The 25,682-nt window shown below is 34.2% G+C and overlaps 2 protein-coding genes across 2 annotated transcripts; one reads left to right on the forward strand and one right to left on the reverse strand.

Annotated features, from left to right (window-relative positions):
- Positions 1–13,424: 13,424 nt before the first annotated feature.
- Positions 13,425–16,711, reverse strand: LOC110688773. The gene is made up of 5 exons (XM_021865538.1): positions 16,346–16,711; positions 15,476–16,213; positions 15,082–15,325; positions 14,292–14,809; positions 13,425–14,111 (listed from the first exon to the last, which is right to left on the reverse strand). The coding sequence occupies exons 1-5, from the start codon at positions 16,709–16,711 to the stop codon at positions 13,425–13,427; spliced, it is 2,553 nt and encodes an 850-aa protein (XP_021721230.1).
- Positions 16,712–20,769: 4,058 nt separating this feature from the next.
- On the forward strand, positions 20,770–22,874 carry LOC110688709 (auxin-induced protein 10A5-like). The gene has a single exon (XM_021865466.1). The coding sequence runs from the start codon at positions 21,822–21,824 to the stop codon at positions 22,284–22,286; it is 465 nt and encodes a 154-aa protein (XP_021721158.1). The 5' UTR covers positions 20,770–21,821; the 3' UTR covers positions 22,287–22,874.
- The last annotated feature ends 2,808 nt before the right edge of the window (positions 22,875–25,682 follow it).

Here is a 25,682-nt window from a genome sequence, read left to right on the forward strand (position 1 = left end):
ATACCAAACATATGGTGTTAAAAATCAAGTTCCAAACTTATACCACTATGGTTTCATTCCCGATTCCAACCCCATACCAGTTTGCAAACCAAATGCTCCTGAATAGCTAGTTTAATAGTCAAAACAGATCAAGTAAAAAAAAACAGAAGAAGCAGTAAATACATAGTACTGTATTTTATATAACATTTAAGAATAGATAAAGGAGAAAGAGAGAAAAGGACACACCTAATTGCTAAATGTGTATGTATTTTGATAAGATAATGTTAATAGATTGAAATAGTACAACAAATAATGTTGGTGATGAAAAGAGTATTACTTCATATTAGTGATAATGATGCATCATGTGAGAGTTTATATTATGTTCCCTAGTGATTAATCAATTTATGGGTACACATCATTAGTTTAGAGTAGGAGGTTTGTCTTTAGTTCATACATTCAATATCTTAAAAAAGATAATTACGGAGATTAAGGAACAATTACAAATATTAATTAATATAATTTTCTGCCTAAACAAAACAAAATTTAGAAGCTTTGAATTAGTGAAATATTTTTGAAAAAATAGCATAAAATCGTAGTATGTGACAAATTTATGTGGATTTTGTGTGTAAGGTAGAGATGCAAAATATATACCAATTTTTGTTTGGTTTTAAACTTTTAACATTAACGAGATTTGCGCAATTAATGACATGATCCTTAAATCCTAACAAGTGGGACATATTAATGGGGGCACTTTGGATTGAAGATGACCAATTTTGTGCAAAAGGGGATGTACCATGAAAAACACACGTGGGTCCATTAAGGTTAGAGGGAAACTCATTTGGTTCTAATTAACTTAATTTTCTTAATAATTTATTAAAGAGTACTAACCCTAATTTAATGAAACATAAATTATGTCTATATCTGTTTCTCTTTAGGAATTATCTATCATTTTTATAGCAAAGAATATGTGGTTATCATAAGGTGATGATCACTTTGACTAAATACTTTTTTGTATTAATTAATCATAAATCTTATGATGCAAAATTGCAAATGGTGAAATGATGGATCTATTGGGATGAGATTTCAACTATACCTATACACTTCCAAAATAAATGAAAAACTGGTTACATTTTTTAAGTATAGTAATGATGATTTATGACTACTTATACAAATAAAATACTTTTTATGCATAAATATAACTTTAAAATGGAAATGCAAGCAATTAATTTGCATAAATAGTATTCATATACCAACCAATTGGGTGTTGGTGTAGTGGTGATTGGGACTACACTTGGTAGGGAGAACCTGTGTTCGATCCCCCGCAACAACAATTGGGAGGGGATTGGAACCTATACCACCCAGAACTGATCCCCGAATCCGGGTTAGCCCAAAGGATGAAGCGGGTAGAACACCAAAAAAAATAGTATTCATATACCAGTACATGTCAACTATAAACGTGTAGGTTACGGTGTACTTTTTTTTTGAATGTGTATAGGAAGATAAAACTGACTTAATTAGTATAACAGTTTCTCGATTTATGTTATATATCATTGTCCTATATATAAGGGTCAAGACAATATGATGATCAATTTTGTTTTGAAATCGGCCAATGAAAATTAAAGGCATGTTCTCATTGACTGAACTCATCTGAACTGAACTGAACTGAGCTGAATTGAGTTGAACTGAACTGAACTGAATATTTTATAAGAGAAGGAAATTAAGAGCTGAGCTGAAATGAGCTGAACTGAACTGAACTGAACTGAGCTGAACTGAACTGAATTTCAACGTAAGAGAAAAGACCCTAAGTATAGTAGTAGCCATTTTAAAGATGACTGCTATTGAATTTTTATGTATCAATACTACTACTGTAATAATACATATGTAGTAATAATAATAAGTTTAACTCTAATACGAGTATATACAAGAATACAACCATATTGTATAATTTGATTGGAATGAGAAATTAATGAGAAATTGATTGACTATTTCAAATATTCCCCAAATGGAGCAATTATCTATCTCTAAAGAGCTAGAGCTCAAGTATAATGAATAATGCTCGAGTTTATAGTATGTATTGTCTTTATACCTCTTTAACCAATTAAAAAAGGGGGGGGGGGGAGTTATTGAATCACAATTAAGATGGCTTAGCTATCTTGTTTTGTTATGTAGATCGTCTAATCTTCCTCTGTCTCCAATACAAAAAGAAAGAGATCGAAAACAAAGTACCAATAGCATAACAAATCATAAACAAAGATAAAGCATCATCTATCACCTTAATCCAAGATTGAACCAACTTTTGGCGTTTGTTACCTTCCAAACATACAAATAGGAGGCCACATGTCACCCTCCAATGGGGGCCAATCTAATTTGGGTAGGAAATGTTATTGGTTGAGAGGAAGAGAATTAAATATTCTTCATAACCTTACCTTAACAAACGTAAACCACCAATGCATGCATTCATCCTTATATTAGTAAGGGAGTTGTTCAACCTTAGTAAAAACTCAATCTTACACACAAAACCTTAAAATTCATGTATCCATGCATGAAACAACCATTACAATAGAATATTTATGATATTTAAGATTCAGTTTGATCTAACTTATATTCAGATTAGTCGAAATCGAATAGACATTAACTAGAAACTATCAATATCATACACAATAACAAGTGTGCAACAATAGATGAAATATTGTAATATGAATAAGAACTCAAATTAAAAGGAGGACCAAAGACCAAATGGGGTACCCTTGCACATGGGATTGTGGGGCATGTACAATATAAGAAGAAGAAAATGGTTTGTTTAAAAATGCTTTACAAAGAGAATCTTCTCTCTCCACTTGGTGGTTGACGAAGCTGGAGAGATTTTCTTTAAAAAATAAAAGTAATGAAAAGGCAGGGCCAGCTGCGCATGTGGGTGGGTTTGTGAGTTTTTGAAGGGGTTTCGAGTTTCATCTCACTTCGTGCACCGAAATTTTAAGGGGACACTTTAGGCCCCTATCTTTACGTAAGAGCTAGTAGAGCTCGTTTTAGTAATATTTTACTCTCTCCGTGTTTTTTTAACTGATCAACACAAAATTTTAGGAGATTTTATTGACTTTAATAAAATAAGATGTTAGTGGGATGGGTTGAAGGAGTGAGAAATGATAAAGTAAAGAATGTGCGAGAAAGTGGGGACCATGAAAAAAGTTAGAAATGATAAAGTAAGAAATAGTGGGGTAAAAATATATTATTAAAATGTAAGGGATTTCTAAAAGAGGAAGTGTGTCACTTAAAAAAAACACGGCCGGAAATATAAAGTGTGTCACTTAAAAAAACACGGAGGGAGTATTATCTCGTTTTGTGTGCGGCTGGTAACATTATGTGACCACTTGTAAAAAAAATAAAATAATTCCTATAACACTGATAAAATAACTCCTATAACGCTGATGAAGTAACCTCTATAACTGTTAGGCCCATGTGAAAACCCCACATGTGAGTGGTGTGTTGTCCCACATTGGTTGAGTTTATAAATGAGAGTTTGTATTTGGATGTGTATCCCACATTGAAGAAATAAAAAGTTTGTGCCCACTTTATAAGGCTAAGGAGCTACTCCCCTCATTGTCATATGGTTTTGAGGTGGAACCTCCTTGGTCGTATAAAATGGACAATTGTGATGGATGTGGCCTAGGCCTATTTATCATTGTATCAGAGCTAGGTTAAGTTGTGTTGTGATCTAGGCCAATATTATGGACAACTCACATGTGAGGGGGAGTGTTGAGCTCATGAGAAAACCCACATGTGAGTGGTGTGTTGTCTCACATTGGTTGAGTTTATAAGAGAGTTTGTATTGGGATCTGTATCCTACATTGAAGAAATAAGAAATTTGTGTCCACTTTATAAGGATAAGGGGCTACTCCCCTCATTGCTATATGGATTTAAGGTGGAACCTCCTTGGTCATATAAAGTGGACAGTTGTGGCAGGTGTGGCCCAGGCTTGTTAATCAGTAACACTAACCGAGAAAGCCTTATAACCCTAACGAAGTAACTCGATGATTGGTCGTACTTTGTGGCTAGCCGCATATAAGAATTTGTGTTATTTTATTTATGTTTTCGTCAAATTTGAGCTTATAAAGCTCGTTTTAGTACGGAGTAGTATTTTATAAATATGTTCCCGTCAAACTTTTATATAAACACTTCACATAAATGAGCTTACAACGAAAAAAAAAATGATTTTAGGCTAAGCTTAAGCGTAGATACCCTAAAATAGTCCGCACGAAGGGGTACTAATGACAGTTATTAGTCCTATACTCTTATCATCTTAGCTGTATGTTACGGCGCCTGCCCGTCTTTTTTTTCTTTTATTTATTTTATAGTAGTAATGCTTTTATTTTTTTTTCTAATTTTTAAAAATATTTGCAACCACTAAATTATGTTTACTTTGTCTTTGTCTAAGTTTAGATTATGTCAACTCCAATGATTTTAGCTCTAGAACTAGAAAGAAGGCTAATGATTTATTTCAACTTAATTTAAGAACTTGAATACTATTAGAGGAGAAAAAACGCCAGCTATTTATTGATGACTAGCTAGAGCTAGCACAATCACGTTTTATTCTAATTGTTTTAACTAAATTGGTCAATCTTTGACACCATTAATATATGTCGTATCAAAACATTTTAAATGCTAATAAGCAAAATTATTTATAAAATTGAAAAATGAAATCCGAAAACCAAAAACCAAAAATCCAAATCCGTATATTATTTGATAATCTACCATAAAATATATATTATTTGAAAAATCAAAAATCCAAAATCCAAATGCGTATTCGATATCATGATTTGTTACCAAGTACAATTACCATCAGGACACATTTTCAACGTAACGAGAATCCGATAACGATATAACGAGAGTGAGAGATAGCTCAAGTGGCTCTCTCTAAACACCAAAAAAAATAATATGCTTTTTTTTTTCCATCTAAATATATTTATTCAAAATCTAAACTTGTAGTTTAGTTGATTTAAATGAATGTAATATTGTTAGTAACTTAGTCGAGATCATATGGTAATGTACTTATCTAGTGTTAAATGATATTATAATATTCTCTCCATTTTTAAATACTTGCTCCATTTCTATTTTTTACACTATTCATCTATCTTACTTTGACAAATGTTTGTGATTTATACATAAGAAAAAATATAGTCTTGTGGGTACTTGTTAGAATCATCTCAATGAATAGATTATTAATTTTCAATTGTTAGAATTTATACTTATTGATAATTAAAGATATTAGTGATCAAAGACTAGCATCGGCATGCGTGTCCAAGATAAATAGAACAAGTATTTAAAAACGGATGGAAAAATAACTAAATTATAAAGTCTAACTTTTCCCTATAGGATATTATTTCGGGTATCCAATATCCGATCCAAAAATTCAGGTATGCAAAGTTCAGGTTCTAAACCTATCGGTTCAATTCATGGATATCAATTTTAGTGTCATTGATTACAGATTACTCAACCCAATAGTGGTAATAGTTTGGGTACCTAATTCATGATACTTTTACCTAGCTAAGTTAAATCATTGCATGGTACGTTTATTTGAAATATTTTGCTTAAATTGGTCAAGTCTCTAACACTTTTAATTAATGTAATATTGAAACAATTTATTTTTTTAACGGTAAGATACGAGAGCCCCCCTCCTATAATATCATAGGAGGGGGATGAAGATTGAACACCCGTCACTCGAGAGGGGGGGATGGAAGGACTAACCATTTTTCTGCTGTCTTTGATTATCAATTGAAACAATCTATATTTGATGCAAAATATAAACCACCTACTTTGTTTTAAGAATAATTGCACCATTTAATTAAAATTATTATGGGAGAAAATCACTAATCCCTTGACACATCATCTTAGTTTAAAATCTATTTTCCTCCTATTTTTATTCTTGACTTTCTCATATTTTGACAATGACATGTATAGGATATTATTAGCTTTCTCATTTTCTCATTCTAGCAATTCCCAATACATATATTTCCTCCGCTTTTTTTTAGTTGCAACTTTGGGGTATTATTTGTGAGATATAAAATATTCGAAAGTTACAACTAAAAAAATCGGAGATAATATATATACATAGATAGGTTCATGTGAGAACCTAGGTGAATATTAAGAACTAAGAAACAATCTCAGTCTTTGATCACACTTCATCTAATAGCTTACGTTTCACCCGCTCTCATTAATAGCATTTTAGTAATTTCACAACTTTTAAAACTTTTTTTTTTTTTTTAATTACTTTTAAGGAAATTTCATTTACTTTATGACCGATTTCATTTACTTTTACTAAATTTTCATTTACCTTTAACATAAATCAATGAAAACTATTCCAAAACAAAGTTTTAATCAATAAGATAAAAAATTTATTATTAAATTTGTTAGTTGAAAATAATTAATATGTTTTCTTCATTAAAAGTAAAAATTAGTTGTGCAAGAAATTTCAATAATTAAGTATTTACTTTTAAAGCAAAAGTGTTTACTTTAACAACATTTCTTTACTTTTAAGCTATGAATTTAATACGCAGTTCTTATTAATTATTCGCTTAGTATATATATGGTTGGGGTTGGGATCCAATGAGAAGTTTCTTAAAATGAAAATAATGAGAAGGGTTAAATGTGCATATATTTTGAACTAAATGTGCATAAAATTTATACTAAATGTGCATAATTTATTTTTGACCTGTTACTTTTTTTCAAATTTCTGGGAAAACGAAAATTTATGCTCATTATGCACACACACACACAAATATATATATATATATATATATATATATATATATATATATATATATATATATATATATATATATATATATATATATATATATATATAGGGGAGGGATCCGGTGAGAATAGGTTCATATGTGAAAATTCATACTTATATGAGAATTGATTTTAAATTTTGAACATGTGAGTAAAAGTTTAGAACATACGAGTAAAAATTTAGAACATGTGTCTGAAATTAAAATTTAGAACATTTGAGTAATAATTTAGAACATCTATGTGAGTAATATGTTTAGAACATTTGATTTAAGAATTAGAACAAGTGATTAAAAATTTATAAAATCTACTTTATGAAATTTTGAACATATGAGTAAAATTTAGAACGTTTGATTTAAGATTATGAACATGTGAATAAAAATTTAGAACAAACTGATATAGAATATAGAAAGTGTGAGTAAAAAATTTAGAACATAAGAGTAAAAAAATAGAACACATGCTTTAAAATTTGGAACATATAATTAAAAATCTTAGAACACACAATTTAAAATTTAGAACATATAAGTTAAAATTTTGGAACAAGTTATTTAAAATAAAATTTATGATATTAAACTTAACTAATTTATGGTTTAGAACATGTGAGTACTAAATTAGAACATTTGATTTAATTTAGAACATCAGATTTAGAACATATGAACATAAACAGTGTTCTCATATAAGAAAAATTCTCACGAGAAATATATATATATATATATATATATATATATATATATATATATATATATATCCTCCCCCTATATATATATATATATATATATAGTGGTGCTTAGTGTTTAAATTTGAGTGTGTCATATATTACAAAACAGTGGGAGTATAAGACATACAAGATGGATAATGGATATGATTTCGTTGGAATGTTTAAGTGACCTTCTATTGTTTTAAAGAATACTACAAGAAGGGGGGTTGAATTGTAGTATGAGAGATTAGCCAAACTTTCTGCGGAATTAAAATTAAGTTAGCTAAAGGAACTGAGAGATTAACTAAAAGAACTAAAGAATGCAAGAGAGATTTTACGTGGAAAACTCCTTGGCCCTAACAAGGAGAAAAACTACGACCACTTGGGATTTTGGGAAAAGAATCTTCACTATAATAGGGCAAATGATCCTATTACAAGCTAACGACTCAAACTCAAGTTCCTCTACGAACTTGAGACCCTGAGGAACAAGTCACCCAACTTGTTACTCTTCTCTTCTCTTTCTCTCTTCTCACTTCTCTATTCTCTTTTCTCTTTCTCTTATCTTTCTCTCTTCTCTTTCTCATACACAAACGTTCACTCGAACTTCCCCATTCCCCAAATTACAACTCGAAAGAAAAACAAACTCTAGTATAAGAACATTAAGAACACTCTAATGAACTTGTGTGGAATTGACACTTGACTCGATTTGAAGCTTGAAAACTTATGTGAGCAAGGGTGAATTTTTCCATCTGAAATCAACAGCTATTTATAGACCAAAATTCGTTTAGGAAAAAATTCTTTGTGCAGCAAATCCACAACGCCACTACTCCAACCCACTAAGAAGATCATGTTCCTAAAATTAAGGAAACATGAACTCCTCAATGTGCAAGACCATGACTTGAAGAAGATCATGGAGGAGTAGGCCGCAAGCTTTTAGAAGAACGTGGGAGATTTTATTTTCTAAATATATTTTTGAAAATAAGGAAATAAAATCTTTTTGCACAAGATATTTTCGAAATTCAGAATAAAATAAAATCCCTTTCAAAAGATAAACGTTTTAGAAAGCAACAGTTTTCCTAAAAACTAGCATGCACTATTTTATCTTTTTAGACCAATTCCACACAGATTTTTCGAGTGCTATTTAATATCTTACACTTACATAAATCCTAAAATATAAAAATATATTTAGTCTTCATGTTCTTTGATGAAGCTTCTACTCCGAGGCTTCTGTTCCTTAGGAGGAACTTCTCTTCTCTGATGAGGCTTCTTCTCTGAAGCTTCTGTTCCCTAAGGGAACCTTCTCTTCTCCAGTCTTCATTTTTGAAGCGCCAGTTCCTGTGAGGGAACTCTTCAATATGGATAGCTCTGCTTCTGGCCTTCTTGTTCCTCATGGTATCTTTACAAGACACTTTATTCTCCTAGTCTTTGTAACTGAGTACACACTTAAACAATCAAGCACTTATTAGTTTGTAAGTAAGTGAGGTTATGTCATCATCAAAATCATTAAGTCCAACAATATTCCCCCTTTTTGATGATGACAAACAAGCCAAACTTACTTACAAGGAAACAGAGATAATCCATTTTATTCCTAAAGAAAGAAAATGCAAAAACAAAATACAATGCAGAATGGAAACTAATGTTTAAGGAAATAAAAACAATGCATAAATAAGTAACTTAAGGAAAAACTGAAAAACTTGAAAAAAACTTGTATATACATTATACCTGCTTGTAGAGATTAGGCAGCTTGTGAAGATTTCGAACAGAGACCATAGAATGATTAAGTTTCCTTGATAGTTTGCATCTTTTTCCCCCTTTTGGCATTATCAAAAACTAACACACATATGTATAGTATACCATAACACAACACCAACTAGTGGTTTGGTGTTAAGACAAGAAGCATACATAGAGAGCAAATATTCATAAAGAATATAAGCAAAAGAAACATAAACATTCATCATCCAAAACTGATTTAAAACATCGACGAATTGTACCAAATTTGCAAGATTACCAAAAGAAATTAAAAAGTGCCCAAAACATTACAGACCCAAAAAAAATTGTTTCCAAAAGCAAATAAACATAAGTTTCATCAACAAAGAAAGGCTGCAAGGTAGGATAGTTTAGGAAGCATTGCTCTGGTCATCATCAACAGCAAGATCCTCCAGCTTCTTGCTGATTTGAGACACTATGTCCTTGACAGTGGACTGTCTCCCCTGTTCTGAGCTTTTGACCAGTTCCTTCACGGCAGCATCTAGAGTGAGCACACTCTTCTTCAGTTCCTCCATGTTCTGCTTTGAATCCTCTTGTTCCTTCAGCACCTTCAGGAGCATATCCTTCATCTCCTTGACATCCTCGCTGGGAACCTTTGATGGGGAACTAAAAGCTGCGAAACCTGTTCCTGCAGATGCATGCTTGCCCAGACTAGGAGAGCTCGTGACTTTCTGCAATTCCTCTTGCACCCCAGTCATATCAATGCAAATGGGTACAGAGGGCTCCTTTTTCTTCAGCAGCCTCAAGCTCTTCCTTTTCTTCCTTCCCCCTGTCTCAATCACTTCCTCAACCACCTTTTCCTCTTCCTCCTCCTGAATGTCCTGCACCACTCCCTCTATGATCCCAGAAGCTCTCTCTTTTTCCCCCTCAGCTATAGCACCTACTTCCTTTGGCCTCTTATCTTTTTCTTCCAGCACAACCTCAAAACATCCATCTACAACCTTCATCTTATGGTTTTCAAGGAAAATGGGCTGCATGTACTCGGTGTTTTTGAGGGGCAGGGGTTCTTTATCAACAAAGGAAATTCCAAAGCTTTCAAAGACATAGGTGAGAAGGTTACCATATCACACCTTCCATCCTTTTGGAACACAGTGGGAAAGGTGTTGAATCATGATGGAGGGAAAGTTAATTTGGATCTTTTTGGCTAGGCAGTAGATGAGAACAGAGTCAAGCTTGTTGGCACTGTCTCTCTTTTGGGTTCGAGGGATAATATCATTGAAAACGAATTTTAGCAGAATTTTATCAAGAGGGGTTAGGTCATTGTGATTTATGTAGGTTTCCTCCGGGTCTCCACCTAGAAACTCTACTATCTCATCAATATTTGCATCAGGAAGAGGGTTCCTTATCACATTACTCTTAAAATACAAGTCATATCCAGTATTAGGAACATCAAACAACTCAGCCAAATACATCGCATCAAACTCAATTTCTTTTTCATACACACAGCAGCGAAAACACCTTTAGAGTATTTGAAACTTTTGCAAAAAATCCCTCATAGCATCATCATACATACTCCGATTAAAGCATTCACTCAACAAATTTACCCAATTTTGAGCTTCAATCAAATCAAGCAGTTCATACAATTTAACAGACTTACACCAAGGAAGATTAATAGCCAAACCTGTCACAAAGTGATCATTGATCTTCTCTTGCCGTTTCATGGCTGCAGGCTTGTCTCAGTAATTGACCCCTAGTTCCGGAGCGCTTTCTTCTTCTTCTTGCATGTCATCGGACTTCCTTTTTCGAGAAGACTGGGATTCGGTAGTTGAATCCACTTTTGGAGGCTCTTGGTCATCAATGGGGTTAATTTCCGGTGGGATTTCCATGGTAATTTCTGGAATTGGGTTTGTGTTAAGGTCGGCTTCAATTTGGGTTTTTGGAGAGGTAGACATTGGAGAGTAGTTTTGATCGGAGTGATGAGAGAGAAGGTAATTTTTGTGTGGTGTAAATTTGTGTGAGGCTGACATCTTTTATGGTGGAGGTAAATTGGTGAAGTGAGGTGTCTCTTGGGAGGTGAGGTGAATTTATTTGATTTGACACTCATATTTATTGCTTAGGGAAACGCAAACCGTGTTTCAAGAGAGTAGTGTAAGTGGGCTACTTTTTGAACAAAAGATAGTGATGAAATTAGATGCATTCATCCGATTTATTTGTGTTTAGATAAAAAGAAGTTGGAATTTTGAAAGATAGATAAACACAATAATTTTATCTTTTGAATATTATCAGTAAAGAACACTTGCAAATACAACTTGATACACGGAACAAATCAACAAGGCTCATGCAACCAATTTTGGACTTTTCATATTCTATGTCTTTCAAATTTACATGCCCTTAGTAAATATTACTCCTGCTTACAACCTGTCTTAACTATGTAATTAAACATATAACACTTGTGCACGGTATACAACAGATTAAGCATGTTAGTTTGAGCTTCATACCTGAGGGAACTTGATGCATTTTTCTCAGCATAACTTAATCATCCCAAGTTCCATTCTCATCTTCTCATGCCTTTCTCTATTCAAGGGTTTTGTTAATATATCTGCAATTTGATTGTTAGTTTGGCAGAAATCTAATTTAATCAACCCTTTTCAACATTATCCTTAAGGAAATGATGCCTTATATGAATATTCTTAACTCTTGAATGATGGACTGGATCTTTAGATATGCAAATTGCACTAGTGTTATCACAGTAGATAGTAATGCAATTAAATTTAATACCAAAGTCACGTAACTGTTGTTTTATCCAGAGGACTTGAGAGCAACAAGCAGCTGCTGCTACATACTCAGCCTCTGAAGTAGACAATGCAACAGTATTTTGTTTCTTGGAACCCCAAGAAACTAGACAAGAACCAAGGAACTGAACCATACCTGAGGTGCTTTTCCTATTGACTAGGTCACCTGCATAGTCAGCATATGTGAATCCTTTAAGCATAAAGTCATCACTTCTAGGATAGAACAGACACAGGTCATCTGTTCCTTTGAGGTATCTCAAAATTCTCTTAACAGCCGTTAGATGTGATTCTTTAGGATTAGACTGAAATCTAGCACACAATCCAACACTAAAAGAAATGTCAGGCCTACTGGCTGTTAGATACAGTAATGAACCAATCATACCTCTGTAAGTGGTTTGATCCACACTTGTTCCTTGTGGATCCTCATCAAGTCTTGTTGCTGTTCCCATAGGTGTATGATTTTGTCTTGGCATTCTCTATGTTGTACTTCTTCAGAAGTTCCTTGACATACTTTTGTTGATGAATCATTATTCCTTCAGCTGTTTGCTTTATTTGAAGTCCAAGGAAGAAATTTAATTCACCCATCATGCTCATCTCAAATTCACCACCCATTAGCTCAGCAAAGTACTTGCACAAACCATTGTTAGTAGCACCAAATATAATATCATCTACATAGATCTGCACAACTAACAAATCAGTTCCTCGAGATTTAAGAAAAAGAGTTTTGTCTACCTTTCCTCTTTTGAAATCGTTTTTTAGTAGGAACTTTGAAAGCCTTTCATACCAGGCTCTTGGAGCTTGTTTAAGCCCGTAGAGAGCTTTATCAAGCTTAAAAACATGATTTGGAAATTTAGGATTTTCGAAACCTGGAGGTTGTTCAACAAACACCTCCTCATTTAAGAAACCATTTAGAAAAGCACATTTCACATCCATTTGATAGAGTTTAAAACCCATAAAAGAAGCAAAAGCTACTAGGATTCTAATAGCTTCTAATCTAGCTACAGGAGCAAAGGTTTCATCAAAATCAATACCTTCCTGTTGGTTGTAGCCTTTCACAATCAATCTAGCCTTGTTCCTTACAATGGTGCCATGTTCATCAAGCTTGTTCCTGAACACCCATTTGAGCCCAATTACTTTCTTTCCCTTAGGCTTTGGTTCAAGGTGCCAGACTTTGTTCCTTTCAAACTCATTGAGTTCCTCTTGCATGGCCACTATCCAATCAGCATCTCCCAAGGCTTCTTGATGATTTCTTGGCTCTAGAATGTACAGAAATGCATGGAATGCGCAATAGTTCCTCATCTGTGATCTTGTTTGAGTTCCTTTTCCTATATCACTAATAATTAGATCAGTTGGATGGGAACCTCGATACCTGAATGGCCTGGTTGGAATTCCCTTGCTGGAACTCCAATTTGAGGAGCTTCTGTTTCTGTTCCTTCTACTTCTTCTGCTTGTTCCTCATTCACCTATTCATCTGGTTGAGGAACCTCTCCATTTTCTTGATGTTCCTCTTCTAGAGCAGGCTGCTTTTCCTTGGTTTGCTTTTGAGTCTCCTCTTCATCCCTGTCTCTTATCAATCCAATTTCAAAATCATTATCATCTTCTTGTTCCTGTACACTCACAAACTGGTTAACTTCATCAAAGATTATATGAATGCTTTCCTCAACACACATTGAGATTTTATTGTAGACTCTATAAGTTTTTCTATCAGAGGCATATCCTAGAAATATAGCCTCTTCACTTCTTTCATCAAATTTCCCTAGGTTTTTCTTACCATTGTTATGTACAAAGCACTTACAACCAAAGGCTCTAAGATGAGATATGTTTGGCTTCCTTCCCCTGAATAGTTCATAGGGAGTCTTGTTGATGATACTTCTGATTGTTACCCTGTTAAGGATGTAACATGCTGTATTCACGGCTTCAGCCCAGAAGTTCCTTGGCAATCCACTTGCAATCAGCATCGTTCTAGCCATTTCCTTAAGGGTTCGATTTTTCCTTTCTACAACTCCATTCTGTTGGGGAGTCCTTGGAGCTGAGAAGTTATGATTCATGCCATTTTCCCTGCAAAACTCATCGAATCTTGAGTTCTCAAATTCAGTTCCGTGATCTGATCTGAGATGGACTATGGAGTGACTACTGATTTTCTGTATTTTCTTGGCAAAGGCAACAAACTCGTTAAAAGTTTCATCTTTACTAGCAAGAAAAATAACCCAAGTGAATCTAGAATAATCATCAACAATAACCAAAACATATTTCTTGCCACTCCTGCTTTGAATTCTCATGGGACCACACAAATCCATATGGATTAATTCCAAAGGCTTTGTAGTGCTTACCATTTTCTTCAATTTAAAAGATGAGCGAACATGCTTGCCTTTCACACATGCATCACAAACTTTGTTCTGTAGGAACTTGATAATAGGAAGTCCCACTACCAAGTTCCTTGACCTCAGCTTGTCCAGTAATGAAAAGCTAGCATGTCCAAAACGTTTATGCCATAGCAGGGGATCATCTTCAACAACACTCAAACATGTAAGGTTGTTCCTTGGGATTAAGTTGAGGTCAACTGTATAAGTGTTCCCTCTTTTTGTTCCTTCTAGAACAACCTTTCCTGACTTGTTGTTGATGATGCTGCAAGAATCAGAAGTAAAACTTACAGAGTTTCCTTTATCACAAAATTGTGATATACTGAGCAAATTGTGCATCAAGCCCTCGACCAGGAACACATTATCAATGGAATGAGATTTAGATCTTCCAATTTTGCCTTTTCCAATGATCTCGCCCTTCTTATTATCCCCAAAGGTTACTGTTCCTCCAGGGTAGTCTTCTAGTGAGAGGAATTTTGATTTATCACCTGTCATATGCTTTGAACAACCGCTGTCGAGATACCACGAGTTGTTCCCCCTCACTAGGAACTGCAAGAAAACTAAGCATTAGGATCAGGAACCCAGGTTTCCTTGGGTTCCTTAGACGTGGATGCAATATCAGTTTTCTTGACCCACACTTGTTTTACATTTCTTTTATTAGATTCTTCTCTTATCCTACACTGTCCATAGAGATGTCCAGTCTTACCACAAAAAGTGCATACCTTCATGCTAGGAAGCTCAACATATTTATTTTGCTTACCTTTCTTCTTGGTCATATAACCAAGGCCTTCAGTTCTTTTTCCTTGAGCTTCGGCTATCCACTTAGGTATGACTTTTGGGTCAATACTTCTATCCTTTCTAGCATTAAGTTCCGATTCAAGTTGATCCTTTTGGGTTTTTAAAGTAGAAAGCTCATTTTTCAAATTTTCAAAATCAACATTGAATTTAAGCAACTGATTGTTTGAGGAACTGCTAGAACTGATATCAGAATTTATGAGCTTATACTGAGTTAATTCAACATTCAGAAGAATACTTTCATTCTTAATTCTATCATCTATCTCAGTTATGTGTTTATATTTAAAATCAAGCTATCTTAATTTGCTTTGAGACTTGGCATAGGGTGTTTCCAACCAAGCACCATGTTCTTTGCAAACCTTAAGAGCTTTTTCACATTTGTTCAACTTTACACATGTATCTCTAAAGAATTCTTCTTCTTCTAGACATATATCTATTAAGACATCTTTAGAGAGAGTTTTAAGCTGTTTAGGATCAAGAAATACCTCTTTCTGGAGTTCCTCAAGGTAAGCCTTTTCATCATCTGATTTGGCCATCAAACAAAGATTGGCCGTCTCTTCTTCTGGTTGGTCATCATCTTCTTCTTCACTCTCTGAGACTCCCCAGGCTGCTATCATGGCCTTCCTCATGTCTGACTTTTGATAGTTTGCTTTGCTGAATTTTTCTCTTCCCTGTTCCTTAGCCTTTCCTTTCCCTTTATCATTTTCCCAAAGGGTACAGTCTCTGATAAAGTGATCTGGAGATCTACACTTGTGGCAGCTGTAGTCAGGCTTTGTATTTGAGGTCTTTTTCCCGAAGTTCCTTGAGGTTCGGCCTTTCTTGAACATCTTTTTGAATCTTCGCACAATTAGGGAAGCCTCATCCTCGTCCACTTCTGAGTCTTCCTCCTCATCAGCCTTAAGAGACAATCCCTTGTTCCTCATGGGTTCATTGTTGACTCCAAGGTGTAGCTCATGAGTCATGAGAGAACCTACTAGTTGTTCAATATTGAATTTTGTAAAGTCCTTCGTTTCCTGAAGGGCTGTCACCTTAGCTCTCCATCTCTCATCTTGTGGAAGACTTCTAAGAACCTTCCTAACCTGCTCATCTGTAGGAATCTGTCCATCAAGGGAAACCAACTCATTTATGATGTTAGTAAAACGGGTTAGCATCTCTTGAATGGTTTCCTTAGGCTGCATCTAAAATCTTTCATACTAAAACATAAGTAGATCGATTTTTGAGCGTTTAACCTCATTAGTTCCTTCATGAGTAATCTGCAGCAAATCCCAGATTTCCTTAGCGTTCTTGCACACCATAACACGATTGTGTTCGTGAGGTCCAAGTCCACAGTGGAGCAATTTCACAGCCATAGCATTTATTTCCATTTTATCAAAGTCCTCTTTTTCATATTCAGACATAGGCTTAGGGATTAACTCATTCTGAGCATTAGTTTTGGTGACTTCAAAATTACCAACCTCGATGACCCTCCAGACTTGGTAGTTCTCTGCCTTGATAAAGATCTCCATGCGGTTCTTCCAGTAAGTATAGAACTTGCCGTTGAACATAGGAGGCCTCTGAGTTGAGTATCCTTCCTCGAGCTTCTCATGAGTATTCATTTTCTCCAAGACCTTTCTTCTTCAGGGTTTCCTGATTTTCCTAGAAGTTAGGCTCTGATACCAATTGTTGTTTTAAAGAATACTACAAGAAGGGGGGGTTGAATTGTAGTATGAGAGATTAGCCAAACTTTTTGCGGAATTAAAATTAAGTTAGCTAAAGGAACTGAGAGATTAACTAAAAGAACTAAAGAAAGCAAGAGAGATTTTACGTGGAAAACTCCTTGGCCCTAACAAGGAGAAAAACCATGACCACTTGGGATTTTGGGAAAAGAATCTTCACTATAATAGGGCAAATGATCCTATTACAAGCTAACGACTCAAACTCAAGTTCCTCTACGAACTTGAGACCCTGAGGAACAAGTCACCCAACTTGTTACTCTTCTCTTCTCTTTCTCTTTCTCTCTTCTCACTTCTCTGTTCTCTCTTCTCTTTCTCTTCTCTTTCTCTCTTCTCTTTCTCATACACAAACGTTCACTCGAACTTCCCCATTCCCCAAATTACAACTCGAAAGAAAAACAAACTCTAGTATAAGAACATTAAGAACACTCTAATGAACTTGTGTGGAATTGACACTTGACTCGATTTGAAGCTTGAAAATTTATGTGAGCAAGGGTGAATTTTTCCATCTGAAATCAACAGCTATTTATAGACCAAAATTCGTTTAGGAAAAACTTCTTTGTGCAGCAAATCCACAACATCACTACTCCAACCCACTAAGAAGATCATGTTCCTAAAATTAAGGAAACATGAACTCCTCAATGTGCAAGACCATGACTTGAAGAAGATCATGGAGGAGTAGGCCGCAAGCTTTTAGAAGAACGTGGGAGATTTTATTTTCTAAAGATATTTTCGAAAATAAGGAAATAAAATCTTTTTGCACAAGATATTTTCGAAATTCAGAATAAAATAAAATCCCTTTCAAAAGATAAACGTTTTAGAAAGCAACAGTTTTCCTAAAAACTAGCATGCACAATTTTATCTTTTTAGACCAATTCCACATAGATTTTTTGAGTGCTATTTAATATCTTATACTTACATAAATCCTAAAATATAAAAATATATTTAGTCTTCATGTTCTTTGATGAAGCTTCTACTCCGAGGCTTCTGTTCCTTAGGAGGAACTTCTCTTCTCTGATGAGGCTTCTTCTCTGAGGCTTCTGTTCCCTAAGGGAACCTTCTCTTCTCCAGTCTTCATTTTTGAAGCGCCAGTTCCTGTGAGGGAACTCTTCAATATGGATAGCTCTGCTTCTGGCCTTCTTGTTCCTCATGGTATTTTTACAAGACACTTTATTCTCCTAGTCTTTGTAACTTAGTACACACTTAAACAATCAAGCACTTATTAGTTTGTAAGTAAGTGAGGTTATGTCATCATCAAAATCATTAAGTCCAACACCTTCCTTAGTTCCAACATAGCTCATCGAGTCATTTCTAAGATTGATATAAAATATGGTGTGATGTGGGTGGTATATATATCTTTTTGCTATTTGTGACAAGTTAAATATTTCTCTTGTGCCCGAAAACAAGGAATAATTGGATTTGAGCTAGATGGTTGTTTGAGTGTGTTTTTCCTTTGAAAGCTGATAATAAATTTGAGCTTGGTTTTGCTTCTAAAAATAACGAACTTATCTAATGTGAGCGTGGCTTTCTAAGAAAAATTAAAACATTATAGATTCGAAAAGAATGTCGTTCATGTTCGATTGATGAGTTTGAAAAGAACAGTAATCTCATCGTAAAACAAAAAGATTGAAGGCGGTATCACCAAATTAAATTTGCGCATCTTGACTTTAACAAAGACAAGAAATTTTAATCATAATGTTTGTGTTACTGATATTATGATTGCGGAGGGTGTCAGAGATATGTGATAAATTCAATACAAGAATTGAAAATATATTTGTGTAATATAATTTTCATATTGATTTAGGTAAATAATATCTTTAGGGTATATTGTGTTAAGATATGATTTTAATTAAGAGTAATATCTTTAGGATATTTTGTATGATATCTTATGAGAAATTGTAAGATGTTAATGATAGTTTCCTAATCACCAAGATTTGCTAGCTTATTATTATAAAAATACTTCATGAAACAAATAATGAAAGCCAAAACCTTTTATGTACCCACCCAGGTGCAAATAGATGTTGGTTCATCCAAGTTTAATTAAAAAAAATTAATTTTATAATGAGCAAAAATTTATTAAATGGGCAGAAAAAACCCTTGCATCCGGGTATATATAAGTTTTTATTAAATGAAATCATAGTTAAAGCCGAATGATAGAACGAATTACACCTCTTGACTTCTTGAGCATACAAATCCTAACAATAAACTGAAAAGAAGAAACATACGCAGTCTTTTTTTTTTTAAAAAAAAAAAAAAAAAAAAAAAAAAATTCTTAGTATAGATATAGATTAGTATTTTATAATCAAACTTAGAAATGTAAATTAAACAATTGGATGTGATAATTATGAGAAGTTTAATTTTATATCCCTAATGTCCACACAAACCAAGCCTAAATTAATTTAGTAAAAATAATTTCATTTTAGTTGAAATAACTAAAAATTAGCCAAATTAATGTCATGTTCTTTTAAGCTGCTCTATTTTGCTCTGCTAAAATCTGCTCTGCTTAAAAATAATAATTAATGATAATAATAATAAATATTTGATAATAATAACTAATATATAAAGATAAAACTAATTAATATTTAATAATAATAATAAATATTTAATAACAATAATAATTATATTTAATATTTACTAATTAATATTTAATGATAATAATAATTAATATTTAATAATAAGAATAATAATTAATATTTAGTAGAAATAATAATATTTAATACTTAATAAAATTAATAATATTTAATATTTAATATTTAATATTTAATATTTAATATTTAAATAATAATAATAATAATAATTAATAAATTTTTAATAATAATCTGCTCTACCCAAGAGCTTAAAAGAACAAGGCCTAAGTCTAGTTTAGTTATATTAACTTTGTTTAAATATGCTTAAATAATAAAAACTTTATCATAAGACACTAGACTGTTCTAAGTTAATTTGGCTATGCAAATTTGGATAAAACTTATTTAAATATCTTCCTATCATTTAGGAACACAAAATATGAAACCGAAAGGAAATCTCTAACCAAGTGAGCTATCCCTCACTTTCATAGTATTGATTTGATGGAATACAACTAGAGCTGTCAAAAACCGACCCAAACTGGTGACTCCGAACTGTTCCGAAAAGGAACCGAATCGAACAACCCGTTATGTTATAACCGTAAACTGACCCGACCCGATTTTTTAAAACCTAAAACTGAACCGATCCAAATGTTTGAAAACTGTTAAGAAACCGTACCCGTTTTTCAAGCGAACCGATGCAACCCGAAACCGAGAACAACCCGAACCGAGTACTGCCGAACCCGATAGTAACCCGACCTAGTGTAAACCGAAACTGTTAAAACCCGACAAAAACCTGATTAACCCGAACCGTTTATAACCCATAACCAGTTATGACCGAACCGTTTACAACCCGTAACCGATTACGACCGAACCATTTAACTCATATTAATTAACCGAGCATATTTATGACTGAAACCAAATTTCAACTTGTTCTAATTTTCGTTACCTATTCAACCTAACTTGTTTAACTCATAACTCGATTTTAATTTGATCTGATTTGAATTCGTGTATGAGTATAAATGTATGAGTCATAACTTGTTATACGTACAATATGACCTGATAAACCCAATTCTTTATAACCTGCTCAATCATCATATCCTAACTCACTTGATTTGTTTAACTCACTATTCAATCAACCCAGCTTGTTTTGTGACCCTTATTAATTAATTGTGACTTTGTGAGTTAGGATTTTACCCAATTCTTCATAACCTGCTCAATTATATCCTAACTCACTTGATTTGTTTAACTCACTATTCAATCAACACAACTTGACCCTTATTAATTAATTGTGACTTTGTGAGTTAGGATTTAACCCAATTCTTCATAACCTGCTCAATTATATCCTAACTCACTTGATTTGTTTAACTCACTATTCAATCAACACAACTTGTTTTATGACCCTTATTAATTAATTGTGACTTTGTTAGTTAGGATTTAACCTAATTTGTTTTGAACCAAAACTCGTTTTTAAATCGACTGAGTTCAACCGGAACCGATTATAACCCGACCCGATTAGGACCCGATCTGTTTTGACCCAAAAACCGTTCTAAATTGGAAAACCCCGTTTTCAAACTGACCAAGTTAAACCCGAACCGATTATGACCTGAACCGATTACAACCCGACCCGATTAGGACCCGATCTGTTTTGACCCGAAACCCGCTTAAAACCGAAAAAATTCATTTTCAAACTGTTGAATTCAACCCGAACCAATTATGACCCGAACCGATTACAGACCGATCTGATTAGAATCGGACCCGAATAGAAACCGTAGTTAAAAAAACCCAAACCGAACTGACCCGATTTTATTTAAAACCAAACTGAACCGACCCGTTAATTATTTAAACTCGCTATAAACCGACCCGTTACTAACCGAAATCTGATAAACCGAACCGAAAATCGAACCGAAAAACCGATTGACAGATATAAATACAACTAAAGCTCTCTATAAGACTTTACACTATAGGCTTTTCAAAAAAAAAAAAAAAGACTTTACACTATAGTCCCTTTATAGTTATTAGTTAATACCCTCAAATACAAACAAATAAAGATAAGAAATACGGATCAGCCGTAAATATACCATACACAAGATACAACCGGTTATTCGATCCATTAAATAAAGTAAAATATATCAACACTAGGAAAGGAAAGGAATCAACGACGCTTTAAAAAAAAAAAAAAAAAAGAAGTGCTCTTCTATAAAAGAAGCACACCCTGTCTCTCTCAACTCCCTCTTCTCATCACCTTCATTTTTCCCCTTAAAATCCTCTCGCACTCCGACGACAGAGGACTACAGCTATCTACTACATTACGCGCTACTCTTCCAACTCAAACTCAAACCTCATTTACCAACCTTCACTATATTTCTTCCTTCAATTCACTTTTCTCAAATTAATAATCTTCCCTCAAATTATTACACCCTTAATAAATCATGTCTTCAATCTCAACAACATCATCACCAAATAACAGTAATAATGGGTTCCAAAAATGTAACAAGATCCGTCACATTGTCCGCCTCCGTCAAATGCTCCGTCGCTGGCGAAATAAAGCCGCTCAACGCCGCATCCCCTCCGACGTCCCCGCCGGTCACGTCGCCGTCACCGTCGGCTCCAACTCCCGTCGCTTCGTTGTCCGAGCGAGCTACCTTAATCACCCCGTTATTCGTAAATTATTAGTTCAAGCAGAAGAAGAGTTCGGGTTCGTAAACCAAACTGGACCGCTCTCTATTCCTTGTGATGAATATTTGTTTGAAGAGATCATCCGGTTCTTGAACCGGTCTGATTCCAAAGGCCGGTTTGTTAATCTTGAGGATTTCCAACGGTCGTCTTTTTGCCACGTTGGATTCCGTGGGTCCCTTGCTGATTCTCGTCCTTTGCTCGAGAAATCTGTCTGGTAGTAATGAGCTCGTCTAGAGCTAAGCTGAGTTGAACTGAATTGACCTAGGACGACTCGTTTGAATTTTAACGCGGAAACTCTTGTATCAGACCGGTCTAAGCGACTTCACATTATACCTGAATTAATTTTGATTTGGGTAATTTTTTTTTTTTACACATATACATGATTAATTAGTCTAGGAATATTTTTTTTTATTTTAAATTTTAAAAAATTGTATTTAGGAAAATGGGGCGATTTGGGGTGAGATAGAAGAATGCGTTGTGATGGCGGAAAGTGGGGATAATTGAGTTAACCACCGAGTCGTCCCGGGTTCCGATCGGAGTTTGAATAACTATGAAGCTCTTCCCGAAGACAAAAGTTGAAAGTTGGCCCGATAATTGAAAGGGTTACTATTGTAAATTCGACTATTATTATTATTATTATTATTATTATTATTATTATTATTATTATTATTGTGGGAAAAATATATTGTAGAATTTTATTTTATTTTATAATCAAACATTCAAACTCATACTAGTACATGTTTTTTTTTGTCCTTTGGTAGTTTGAGTAATTATCAAAAATTATGCAAATAACAAATTCAATCTCATCTGGGTTGAATTTGTTATTTGCATATTCAATTGATTAAAGTTTCGAAATTTATGATCTAGTATGTTGTTGATGATCAATATATCACTTTTTAAAATTTTAACCAACTAATTTAATCAATTATCCAAACGATGCTATATAGTTTAGATCATTGTCTTTATATTTACTCCACACAATAAAATACTACTCTTAGTAATTTTTTCCTAGTTGATGAGTTGTTAACTTGGTTAAGCTGCTTGCTTTACTTGGCTACAATGTCAAACGGTGCTTAAATGATCAACGGAATATTTGAAAATTTGAAGCAAATTTGCACCTAAAACAAGCAACTAGAGCTCCCCTAAATTATGCTCATGTAATGTTGATCTCAATTATTATGAATTGAATAATTAGGATTGTGTAAACAATTTTGCTTGTATGATTAGGTGGGCCATGGTTTAACCACGTGAAAGCAAGCAGCTCATGTTTGTTGTACTTCACTTACATCAGCTTTCTTTGGGAGCTTGGGGTCAAAATGAGTGTATTTTGCACCTTTAATGACCCCAATATAACAAAAGATATCCTTAGAGCTAGGAACGAATTGGGCCATGTAAGTCCATGTGCAAGACCCACAGGTCTCGTACTCCCACAGTCCGTCCCACAGCCCAGCGACCTGTATCTAGAAGTCGTAAAGGAAAATTTGTGTCGTATCGATCTTTCAAAAGCGGGATCCATACACGCCCTTACTCATGTGTTGTACAAAACTATCAGGGGTGTTTGGTTCATTTAGTTGGAATGGATTGGTATGAAACCTCATATTATAGAGTTATGGATTCTAAAACTCATAGTAGTCCAAAATTGTTTGGTTTAATTATTGGAATAAATTCTATCCTTCATTAACACTGTGTTTGGATAGAACTTTTGGAAGGAAAGAGAGGGGAAGGAAGATGAAGGAAGGGGAGGGGTGAAGAAAACAAAATCCCTCTTTTGGATAACAAAGAAAATGAAGGAAAAGAGAGTGAGGGAATTTGCTTATTCTTTGTAATTTTACCCATGGCTACATTAATGTGTTGTTCTTGTGATAATATGAATTGAAGTTCTCAATTTTTCAAAATCAATAATTCACACATCAAAATTTCAAAATATAAAATTCTAGAAACATAAAATTCTTACATATTAATTTTCCAAAATCAAAAATTCTGGAAATCTAATTTTCTTCCCTATAATTTTCCAAAACAAAATTTTCTAAAAATTGATTTTGAAAATTAAAACCAAAATTTATGAAAATCGATTTTCAAAAATCAAAATTCTGAATGTTGGTTTTAGAAAAAGAAGACCGCATTTTCTGAAAATTAAAACCAAAGCTTTTTTTTTTTTTTTCCAGAAAATCAATTTTTGAAGATCATAATCAATTTGTAATCAGATTTCATTATCAATCGATTTTTGTAAATCAAAACCAGATATGGCGGTGAATGTTACGGTGGAAATGACAGCGGAAGATGACGACAGGTGGTGGAGACGACAAACAGTAGCAAGGTAGAGAAAATAAAAACTAGTTTCCTTCCAAATCTTCTCTAATTTGGAAAGATTTGTTTCTTAATTGTGGAAGAAAATAATTTCCTTCCATTTCTCCTCCTCCCAATTCCCTCACCTCCCATTTTTGCTATCCAAATGGAGGAAAACTCATCCCTTCTTTTCCCTCCCCTTCCCTTCCCTCCATTTCTCTCCATCCAAACAAGCTACAACCAAGCGAGCTTTGAGTCGCTCAATGCTTCCATCAGATTTGTACTTAATTTTGTACAACCATTGGCTACCAAGGGCTTTCCTCCCGGGAGGCAATTTCTCCAAGGTCCACGTACCATTATTTTCAAGAGCACGCATTTCTTCACTCATTGCTAATTTCCAATCTTCATCTTGCATTGCCTCTTTGAAGGAACGAGGCTCTCTACCTGCTGTTATTGCTGCAACAAAATTTCGATGTTTTGCAGAAAACTTATCACAACTAACATAATGTGCTATAGGATACGGCATACCTGAGGGAGGTGAGAACCTTGGATTAGGTGAAGAAGATGGACTATTTCGAGAAATCCGAGTATGAGTGACAAAATCCTTGTATTTGCTATTTGCAAATTTCTGACGATGCCCACGACCCATAGCATTGGGGTCTGTGGCTTCCATATGCGGCTGCTCTTGTGCAAGGGCGTCGGCCGACTGTGGTGTTGGCGCACTAACCACAGCCGGCTGCTGCTGAGTGGGAGCCTTGAGAGTGATGCAACTCTCCTCGGGGTTATATGGGAGAACCAAGTCACCTCCCATATCAATACTTGACTCAAAATTTGGTGTTGAAATATCAATGTTCGTACTCTCAACATCCAAGTAGGGATACACATCCTCAAAAAATCGAACATCCCGTGAGGTAAAAAAAACCTTTTTATCTAAGTCATATAAATACCATCCTTTCTTCCCAAAAGGATAACCAACAAAGACACATTTACGACTACGACTTGCAAATTTATCACCTTTTGCCTTTTGATTATGAGCAAAGCACAAAGACCCAAACACACGTAACTCACTAAACGAAGTTGGGGTGCCAAATAACAACTCATAAGGGGTTTTATTATTAAGAAGTATTGAAGGTGTCCTATTTATCAGATGAGCCGCAGCAAGGGCACACTCTCCCCAAAAATAGATTGGTAACCCTCCCTGAAATCGAAGAGCACGAGCAACATTAAGGATTTGTTGGTGTTTTCTCTCAACCCTCCCGTTTTGTTGAGGAGTACCCACACAAGAGGTCTGAAAAATAATGCCTTGAGCCAAAAAATAATTTTTCAAA

This window comes from Chenopodium quinoa, unplaced genomic scaffold (assembly GCF_001683475.1).
Source record: "Chenopodium quinoa cultivar QQ74 unplaced genomic scaffold, ASM168347v1, whole genome shotgun sequence".
NCBI lineage: Eukaryota > Viridiplantae > Streptophyta > Magnoliopsida > Caryophyllales > Amaranthaceae > Chenopodium > Chenopodium quinoa.

Coding starts and splice junctions, on each gene's coding strand:
- LOC110688773 (XM_021865538.1), bottom strand. CDS start 16,711: ATGAATACTCATGAGAAGCTCGAGGAAGGATACTCAACTCAGAGGCCT. Junction 16,214..16,345: donor CTCATGAAGGAACTAATGAG/GTTAAACGCTCA, acceptor CTTGATGGACAG/ATTCCTACAGATGAGCAGGT. Junction 14,112..14,291: donor CTTTTAAATTGAAGAAAATG/GTAAGCACTACA, acceptor GCCTTTGCCAAG/AAAATACAGAAAATCAGTAG.
- LOC110688709 (XM_021865466.1), top strand. CDS start 21,822: ATGTCTTCAATCTCAACAACATCATCACCAAATAACAGTAATAATGGG.